The sequence below is a fragment of the Marmota marmota genome, unplaced genomic scaffold (genome assembly GCF_001458135.2).
Source record: "Marmota marmota marmota unplaced genomic scaffold, marMar, whole genome shotgun sequence".
In the NCBI taxonomy this organism is placed as follows: domain Eukaryota; kingdom Metazoa; phylum Chordata; class Mammalia; order Rodentia; family Sciuridae; genus Marmota; species Marmota marmota.
Window position 1 is genome coordinate 46389188 of NW_026000057.1, and position 10910 is coordinate 46400097.

Here is a 10910-nt window from a genome sequence, read left to right on the forward strand (position 1 = left end):
TCCATTATTATTTTCAAGTATGTAATTTTTAGTTAAGGTTATTAAAAAAGTCACAAGGCAGTAATTTTCTTATCACATTTTGTGATAATGATGTGTTATTTTTACTTTCCTAAAGCATTTACTTTCTAAAGAACATTCTTTGATGCTGTCTATCAGGTGCCAATAATGACCATACTGAATTTATTCAGCATTCTACTCCCACTCAATAATTGCTTTGTCTCACAATTTGGGGTATAACTATTTGCTGGGGAATTTTTCCTAACTAATAATATATCTGATGGAATATTTCACCTACCAGATTTGGCCTCTGTTGTTTGCTGACAGCAAAACCTATGAAGGACTATCTTATCTTCATTTTTTTTTTTTTGCTGTCATAGAAAATGGTGAATTAAACAGAATTTATTTTCAAGATCTTCAAAGATTATTACAAACACGAAGTATCCTTCTAAAAGTATCCCAAATTAAATCAAAGGCACATCATCAAAGTCAAACACTTGTGACATGAAGAATTCTTTTAGGTCATAATATTTTCACATTACTTTGTTTTTAATCATTTGCAATGCTCTGTATGTAGGTCCTACTTTAAACATTTTTTTAAAGGCATGAAATAATGTAGTATCTTTTTAAAAATGCAACCACAAAGTAAAGGAACTTAAAAAGAGTTCAAATCTGCTTCTTACATAAAATGAGACAACCTAATATATATCATAACATGAATCTTTCTAAACAAGTTTACCAAACAACACCTCTTGTGTTAAATAAAACAATCTTCTTATTTAGAAAAAATCAAGGCATCATTTGATTAGTAAAGTCTATTCTTCCCCCACAATTTTATACTTTCTTATCTTCATTTAGTAATTATAAATTTATGATAGAACAAATTTTATTATAGTATAAAAATCTTAGGAACAACAAATTACAAATACTCCATTTTTTTAATAAACAAAAGTGTTTTCCTTCCTAAAATGTAAACATCCAGTTAATAAAACATACATGATATTCTAGGTATAGCAACACCAGTAACTCACTTATTAAAGAGGTGTATTTTAGTATATTGGTGGTAAGGTTTTTATCTTAATACAAAGCACTTCTTCAGGAGAACCAAGCCATTATTACTTAAAACAATTCTATTTCTTCACTCAGTTTCCTTATTTGAGTAGAAAATCATTAATTTCTGTAGAATTTTGGCTGTAAGATCAGGACACTGGAAAGGTCTGAATATCTCAGTCATTTGGCTTAAACAAAGTGTTTCTTGAGACTTGGAGTCAGTCATTCATTACTTTGTGCTCGAAGGCATTTCTCAACAAACTTCTTCCAAGTCTTCAAAGTAAAATGCAGGATCTGGGCTCTCGGAAGGGGTTGCTTCCGGCTGGAACTCCAACCAGCAGAGCATCCTTACAGGCATTCTGCATGCAGTACTGCTGAAGCTCTGCCGCAGCCTGAGAGACCTTGATCCTCTCCACGCTGGCCTCCAGCTTGAGCTGCTCCACCAGGCGCTGCAGGGCGCTCACGCTGGCTCCGGAAGACATGGCGGCGGCGGCGCTGGCTCCGAGGGCGGCTGAGCCAGGCTGGGCTGAGCCGCTCACTTTCCTTTTTTTAAAAAAGTATTTTTTGGTTGTCAATGGACCTTTATTTTATTTATTTATATGCGGTGCTGAGAATCGAACCCAGTGCCTCACACATGCTAGGCAAACACTCTACCACTCAGCCACCACCCCAGCCCCTACCTTCATTTTCCTTTTGCCTCTCTTTTCCATCTTTTTCCTTCTTTTTAGGGTTTTTTTTTTTTCACCTCAAAAATCCTTCAAAAACACAATGCCAGGAGTTCAACTTGTAAAATATCTTTAAACTCTAATGAATACTTGATAAGAAAAATATGGCAATAATGTATGAAGTATAGTGAGAAGTTAACTAAGTTTTCCAATGAATTTGCCTGTATACATACCATCCTGCCACCTGATCCTAATAGATTGCAGTTTGTTTCAATATGAAAATACAGTAATACAAATAAAAACTTTAAAAAAAAGAAAATACAGTAAAAGTCATATTTTGAAAATTTTAGAACTACCGCTTAATTGCATCAGAAACTTCTGCGATTTTCCCCTATTTTTTTTTTTCATTTTTAAATTTTATCAGTAATATTCATTCAAGGAACGATCTCTTGCTCTCTTGTAGTTTGAACTATCTGGTATGGAACCAAGACTTCTCTTTGGAGAGAGATAATGATAAGTGGAGAAGCTTGGGAGAATGATACACACAATACAGAGAAGAGTCTAGGAAAGGAAGCATAAGCTCCATTCCCTGGTGCCATCATAAGCTAAGTGAGAGACTCCAAAAGTGACCTGTAAAATGGATGCCCTGCTGACATTCAGCCAACCCATGGAATCATGAGCTATACCAGAAGCAGTTAACTGAAAGAGCACTTGGTACCTAGTACCAGGATCCTGCTCTAACACTTATCTGAATTAGGTGGCATGGATTTCCTAAATATTAGATGGGCACATGAAACAACCTTGAAGATACAATTGAGGCTTGAAAAATAAGGAGTTATTGGAGACTGGAAAAAAAAAAAAGAGAGAAGACAATAAACTAGCAATTGTACTGGAAGAAAATTAAAAGCAGTAACAGGAAATGTGGAAAGAAAAACTGGTCAATTTGTGGATCTGGCTAAGGAGATACCAAGTAGAAGATGAGAAATGATAAGTGACTTTATTTTTGCTGTCCGGAATAAAAAAGCAAGATAATTTCAAAGATATTAAGGAAAAAGAAGTACACAATTTTAAAATAAATTAAAGGAAACACAAATTAGTGTTTCCTGGCTAAAATTAAACCTCAAGTTGAAAGTCTTACCAGAAAACAAGACTCTCCTAAGACGGAAATGACTTCTGGGAAACAATCAGTCTGGAAAAAATTTCATGGAGCTATCTGACCTTTAGTTGAGACTGAAAAGATATGAGAGTCTTCCTGGGCACTGTGGTGCACCCTATAATCTCAGCAACTTGAGAGGCTGAGTCAAGAGTATCACAAGCTGAAGTCCACTTTGGGCAACTTAGTGAGATTTTGTATCTAAATAAAATAAAAATGTCTGGGAATGCAGCTCAGTGGTAGAGTGCCCCTGAGTTCTATCCCTAGACCCATGCCACACATCCACCCACAAAGTTAGATCTGCTTCTCTTATATATACTTTTATATAAGTATATATACTTTTATAAAAGTATATATACAATTTCAGCTAGGCATGAAGATCTCTGAGAATATTAAGAGTGCCTTCTATCCTTTCAACTACACAGGCTGGGTTCTAAAATTCTTTAGGGCACTGGCCCACAGCACCTTGACCCTTTATGCAAAGTATATCTTTAATGTACTAATATAATATTTAATACTATTTCTGTTTATGTTACTGAAATAAGTGGAGCAAAGATTCTTTCAAGATATTAGGCTAATACAATGATATAAGTAAATGAATAAATATGAATTATTAATTTGACAATGTTTTTTTTTCTATTAAAAGGTAGCTCATCTTCTGACATCTTATTTACTTTTTAACAACTCTAATATTTCCAGTAATATGAAATTAAAGTCATAGATTCTTCATTCAAGTAATGTTTACAACTAGACAAATAATTACTAAATGCTCAATTGAAGATTGCATAGATCTATCCCAGAGCCTACAAAAGAAAAATATAATTTGAAAAAAAAATTATATAATTTGAGTATGTAAGATTTGCTAGACACCATTGTGTACTAGAATTTCAGAAGTGTACTATGTAATCAATAATATTAAGTTCTCAATGTAGTTAATCTAGTGAGACATAAAATAAGTAAAGAAACACACAAATCTTAAAATGTGAGGGCTTTTTTTCACCAAAAAAGTTTATCAGTTTAAGTAAATTATATACAATGATGCCACTTTTTCGGGGATTGGTAGTGCTGGAGATTGAACCAAAGGTGCTCTACTCCTGAACAACATCCCCAACCTTAAAGGTTTTTTATTGTTGCTATTTAATTTTGAGACAAGGTCTCACTAAATTGCAAAGGCTGGTCTTGAACTTACAAACCTTCTTCCTCAGACTCCAGAGTACCTGGGATTACAGTGTTTGCCACTATGCCCAGTTTGTTAAACTTTTTAATGGGGGAGAAGATCTGGACAAGCAGATGTATGACTAGTGAGAGAGAAACTTATGATAGTTGTTCACAGAAAGGCCAGATGCTAAAGCCCTTTGTAGGATAAAACAAAGACTTGAAAACATTTATTAAGTGTGATGGGCCAGAGGGTGAGAAGGGAGATAATTTAATCTTCCATTTAAATTTTTTATACATGAGTGGAGAATTTCAAAGGATTGCAACAGGAAAAGTAACCTGTTAAGAGGGTATTGTATAGATTGTATTGGCGGTGTGAACTAAAGAACTGTAATGTGAATGAAAATATGTGAATATATTTGCAATGTGTGTTTGAATAAGAAGTGAAAGAACTCATGAATGGATGGAGAAACAATGGTAAAGGCATAGAAGATTTTTAGGGTCTATAAACTGGAACATTTTTAAGGATAAATGAATTCTAGAGTCACCTTTATACTAGTTAAGGTGAAAATATCTATTTTGAATCTGTGTGGAAATAGAAGATGCTATGAAGATTCAAGAGGGAAATCATCATAAATTTTTGGGAGGGATATTGCTGAAATATTTTAGGTGAGCAAATAGATGTTATGAATACTGAGTAATTGTCAAAAAGCTATAGATTATTTTATTTTCTTAATATTTATTTTTCAGTTTTTGGCAGACACAACATCTTTGTTTGTATGTGGTGCTGACAATGGAACCCGGGCCGCACGCATGCCAGGCGAGCGTGCTACCGCTTGAGCCACATCCCCAGCCCCCAAAAAGCTATAGATTATTTTAAAGGCAGAATTAAAAACACTAAATTCTGGTCTCTATAGCTTTGTGGGTTGTTCTTTTGTCAATACTTTGGTGGGTGGAGGATGTAACTGGAGATGATTCCTAAGAGAACATCAAACCAAACAACAGATAAAAAAATGCATTAGCTAAAATCATGGTAGTGATTTGCATTTGTTGAATGTGTGCAGTATGATTAAAACATAAACATGCTTAGCTGAGAAAATGGAAATTATGGGGAAGATTCAGGCATATAAACAGATTATAGGCTGAAGGCTCTTTTTTTTCAATATGGGATGTTCTTAAATTATTCTCAGAGAAAAGGAAAATGTATTTTGTGAATAGCACTTTGGCATCACTGGGAAGAATTAACAGGAATTGTTTTAGACTGGAAACAGAAATTTTCATATTTTAGGAATACAGAGGATTTAATTTGCCACAGTAGCACCAGAAGTGAAGAGACATAAATGGTTTTGTCAAATTATTTGAAAGTTAAAATTTTTCTTTCTAGTAACTAAATTTCCAGAATTAAAAATAATTATAAAGCAACATCATATAATTTTTTGACTGAGACACAAGACTAATGGTGAAAAATTTAGATGAAATCCAAATGCAATAAACATACAGGGAAGGAGTTAATTTGAAGGTAAATTAATGAAAACAGTTTAGTCATGTTGACTCAAGACAAATTATTATACCCTTAGGAATTCTGAAACTATCTTTTGAGCATGCCCAATTAAGTATTTAGTTCATTCACCAGCCTGCATAGGACCCAGGCTTACAGTAGGCCCGGGGCCAACCATTTACCAGAGGGGCAGACACCCCCCAAAAGCCCAGCCTCTGGCACAGGATGGCCTCTTCTGACCAGCATACTCCTTGGGAGCCCAGGCCTGGCCCAATTCCACCCACACCGACTAGTGCAGGACCCAGGTCCAGAGGAAGTCTGAGTTTACCCCTGCCCCCACCTGGGAGCCTAAGTCTAACCCACTTCTATCTTGGGACACTGCATTCATTGCCATAGCTTTCCCCACATAGTAGTTCCTAACGTTTTGACAGGAGACAGGGCTTAGAAGCAGCTGAATCTCAGAGCAGGCATCCCAATGAGAGTGTGAGGTATACCCTTTCAGCCCCATCTCTATAAGACATTGCTTCCATCTTGGGGCACCTTAACTATTATGTCAATTACCTCTTTTATTGCTGCCACCAATCTTAGATGCAGTAGCATACCCTGAGGGACACGGGCAGGGTCTGGAAGGCCAACTTCAAGGTGCGGTACAGACAATCTGGACAGGTACTAAAAGAATATAGGGAAGAAACAGTAATATCTCAGATCTACACTGCAAGAAAGAAAGACACATAGACATCATGAAAAAACAATGGAGGAAAGTGCCTCAGACAAACCAGGATACTATAATAACAGAACCCATGGATGGCAAAGTAGTTGATGAAATGTTAGAGAAGAGTTCAGAATGTTCATAATTAAAATGATCTGTGAATTAAAGAATGACCTAAATGAGCAAATACAGGCAAAAATTGATCAATCCAACAAAGAGATAAGAGAGCAAATACAGATAGATACCAAAAAATTACTTCAAGAGATAGATACAAACTCTGAAAAAAATAAAGTCAGAAATCTTTGAAATAAAGGATACAACAAACCAAATAAAAAACTCAATAGGAAGCATAACCAACAGACTAGATCACTTGGAAGAAAGAACATCAGGTAATGAAAACAAAGTATACAGTCTGGAAAAAAAAAGTTGACCACACAGTAAAGAAAGTTAGAAACCATGAACAGAACATCCAAGAACTATGGGACACCATCAAAAGATCAAATCTAAGAGTTATTGGGATAGAGGAAGGCACAGAGCTTCAAAACAAAGGAATATACAATCTCTTCAATGAGATAATATCAGAAAATTTCCCAAACATGAAGAATGAATTTGAAAAACAAATACAAGAGGCTTACACATTACATTACACATTACAATAAAAATGCCTAGCATACAGAATAAGAATAGAATCCTAAAGACCCTAAGTGATAGGAATCAGATCACATATAGGTGGAGACAAATTTGTATCTCAGAAGATTTTTCAACCAGACCCTCAAAGCCAGGAGATATGGAAAAACATATACCAAGCTCTGAAAGAAAATGGATGCCAACCAAGAATGTTATATCCAGCATGACTAAGTTTTAGATTTGATGATGAAATAAAAACACTCCATGGTAAACAGAAGTTAAAAGAATTTACAACTAGAAATCCTGCACTACAAAACATCCTCACCAAAATATTCCAAGAAGAGGAAATAAAAAACAATGATGAAAATTAACAGAGAGAGGGATTACACTACAAGAATATCTAATCAGAGGAGAAAACCAAGTCACGTTAAATACCAAAAATAAACAAAAATGGCTGGGAATACAAATCATGTCTCAATAATAACCCTGAATATTAATGGCCTAAACTCACCAACAAAAGAAATAAACTAGCAGATTGGATTAAAAAAAAAAAAGACCCAACAACATATTGCGTTCAAGAGACTCACTCATAGAAAAAGACATTCACAGACTGAAAGTGAATGGTTGGGAAAAATCATACCACGCACATGGACTGTGGAATTAAGAAGGGGTTTCCATCCTCATATCAAATAAAGTAGACTTCAAACTGTAGTCAATCAAAAAGGACAAAGAAGGAAAGTTCATTGCATGGAGTTCATTCCTATGTACTACTGAAGGGAACCATACACCAAGAAGACTTAACAATTATAAATATATATACCCCAAACAACAAAGCAGCTATGTTCATCAAACAAACTCTTCTCGAGTTCCAGAGTCAAATAGACCACAACACAATAATTTTGGGTGACGTTAACACACCTCTTTCATCACTAGATAGATCTTCCAAACAAAAGCTGAAGAAACTATAGAACTCAATAATACAATCAATAACTTAGACTTAACTGACATATATAGAATATTCCAACCTTCAATGAGAGAATATACTTTCTTCTCAGCAGCACATGGATCCTTCTCTAAAATAGACCATATACTATGCCACAAAGTAACTCTTAGCAAATATAAAAAAGTAGAGTTACTATCCTGCATTCTATCAGATAATAATGGAAATAAATTAGAAATCAATGATAAAATAAGAAATAAAATTCACTCCAACACCTGGAGACTAAATAATATGCTACTGAATGAACAATTGGTTACAGAAGATATCAAGGAGCAGATTAAAATGTTTTTACAGGTGAATGAGAACACAGATACAACATATTGAAATCTCTGGGACACTATGAAACAGTTCTAAGAGGAAAGTTCATTGCATGGAGTTCATTCCTTAAAAAGCAGAAAGGGTCAACAAGTAAATGATTTAACATTACATCTCAAAGCCCTAGAAAAAGAGGAACAAATCAACACCAAAAACAGTAGAAGACAGGAAATAATGAAAATCAAAGCTGAAATCAATGAAATTGAAACAAAAGAAACAACTGAAAAAATTGAAAAAATAAAAAAATTGGCTCTTTGAAAAAAATAAAATTGACAGACCCTTAGCCATGCTGATGAAAAGGAGAGAGAAAACTCAAATTAGTAACATAAGTGGTGAAAAAAATCACAGCAGACACTACAGAAATACAGAACATAATTAGAAATTATTTTGAAAACTTGCACTCCAATAAAATAGAAAATACTGAAAGCATAGACAAATTTCTAGAGTCATCTAATTTGACTAAATTGAATCAGGTTGCTATACACTATTTAAACAGATCAATTTCAAGTGATAAAATAGTGGACACCTTTTTTCTACCAAAAAGAAAAGCCCAGGACCAGATGGATACTTTAAAGAAGAATTAATACCAATATTCTCCAATTTATTTCAGGAAATAGAAAAAGAGGCAGCACTTCCAAACTCATTCTATGAGACCAATATCACTCTGATTCCAAAACCAGGCAAAGGCATGTCAAAAAAAAGAAAACTTTATACCAATATCTCTAATGAACATAGATGAAAAAATTCTCAATAAAATTCTGTCAAATCAAATACAAAAACATATCAAAAAGATCATTCACCACAATCAAGTGGGACTCATCCCAGGGATGCAAGGTTGTTTCAACATACAGAATTCAATAAATGTAATTCATCACATCAATAGACTTAAAGAAAGATAAGAGTCATATGATCATCTCGATAGATGCAGAAAAAGCATTTGACAAAATACAGTACCACTTCATGTTCAAAACACTAAAAAATTTAGGGATAACAGGAACATATCTCAACATCATAAAGGCTATCTATGCTAAGCCCCAGCCAACATCATTCTAAATGGAAAAAAATTGAAAGCGTTCCCTCTAAAAACTGAAACAAGAAAGAGATGCCCTCTTTCATCACTTTTATTTAACATAGTTCTTGCAACACTGGCCACAGCAATTAGACAGATGAAAGAAATTAAAGGGATATAAATAGGAAAAGAATATAAATAGGATATAAGTAGGCACTACCTGCTGATGACATGATTTTATACCTAGAAGACCCTAAATGTTTCACCAGAAAACTTCTAGAACTAGTAAATGAATTCAGCAAAATGGCAGGATGTAAAATCAACACCCATAAATCAAAGGCATTTAGGAATATCAGTAACAAATCCTGAGAAAGGGAAACGAGACAAACTACCCCATTTTCAATACCCTCAAAAAAAATTGGGAATCAACTTAACAAAAGAGGTGAAGATCTCTATAATGAAAATTATAAAACCCTAAAGAAAGGAGTCAAAGAAAAACTTAGAAGATGTAAAAACCTATCTTGCTCTTGGAGAGGCAGAATTAATATTATCAAAATGACCATACTACCAAAGCACTATACAGATTTAATGCATTCTGATCAAAATCCCAATGACATTCCTCATAGAAATAGAAAAAGCAGTCATAAAATTTATCTGGAAAAATAGAGACCCAGAATAGCTAAAGCAATCCTTAGCAGGAAGAGTGAAGCAGGTGGCATTACTATACCAGATCTTAAAATATACTATAGAGCAATAGTAACAAAAACAGCATGGTAGATCAAAACAGACTGGTAGATCAATGGTACAAAATACAGGACACAGAGACTAACCCACAAAACTACTGTATTAGACAAAGGCACCAAAAACATGAATTGGAGAAAAGACAGCCTCTTCAACAAATGGTGCAAGGAAAACTGGAAATCCATATGCAACAAAATAATATTTAAACCCTATCTCTCACCATGCACAAAACTTAACTCAAAATATGTCAAGGACCTAGGAATAAAACCAGAGACCCTATGTCTAATAGAGGAAAAGTAGGCTCTAATCTCCATCATGTGGGATTAGGCCACAACTTCCTTAATAGGACTCCTTTGGCCCAAGAATTAAAATCAAGAATCAATAAATGGGATGGACTCAAACTAAAAAGTTTCTTCTCAGCAAAAGAAACAATCCGTGAGGTCAATAGAGAGCCTACATCTAGGGAGCAAATCTATTCCCCTCACACATCAGATGGAGCACTAATCTCTAGGGCATATAAAGAACTCACAAAGCTAAGCATCAAAAAATCAAATAACCCAATCAATAAATGGGCCATCAACCTGAACAGACACTTCTCAGAAGAGGATATACAATCAATCAACAAATATATAAAAAAAGTTCATCATCACTAGCAATTAGAGAAATGCAAATCAAAACTACTCTAAGATTTCATCTGATTCCATAATAGAATGGCATCTATTATGAAGACAAACAACAATAAGTGTTGGCGAAAATGTGGGGAAAAAGGTACACTTCTGGTGGGACTGCAAATTGGTGCAGCCAATATTGAAAGTAGTATGGATATTTCTTGAAAAATTGGGAAAGGAACCACCATTTGAAACAGCTATCCCTCTCCTTGGTCTATACCCAAAGGACTTAAAAACATCATACTGCAGGAACACAGCCACATCAACGTTTGTAGCAGCACAATTCACAATAGCTAAATTGTAAGGATCAACCTTAATGCCCT

The 10910-nt window shown here is 34.6% G+C and overlaps 1 protein-coding gene across 1 annotated transcript; it reads right to left on the reverse strand.

The window, feature by feature from the left end:
- Positions 1 to 1234: 1234 nt before the first annotated feature.
- On the reverse strand, positions 1235 to 1580 carry LOC107141225 (guanine nucleotide-binding protein G(I)/G(S)/G(O) subunit gamma-10). Its single transcript, XM_015484427.2, has one exon. It carries the CDS (start codon positions 1527 to 1529, stop codon positions 1323 to 1325), a length of 207 nt encoding a protein of 68 aa, XP_015339913.1. The 5' UTR covers positions 1530 to 1580; the 3' UTR covers positions 1235 to 1322.
- Between the last annotated feature and the right edge of the window lie 9330 nt (positions 1581 to 10910).

Excerpts from the sequence above, each read along its gene's own strand:
- LOC107141225 (XM_015484427.2), bottom strand. The coding sequence starts at position 1,529 with ATGTCTTCCGGAGCCAGCGTGAGCGCCCTGCAGCGCCTGGTGGAGCAG.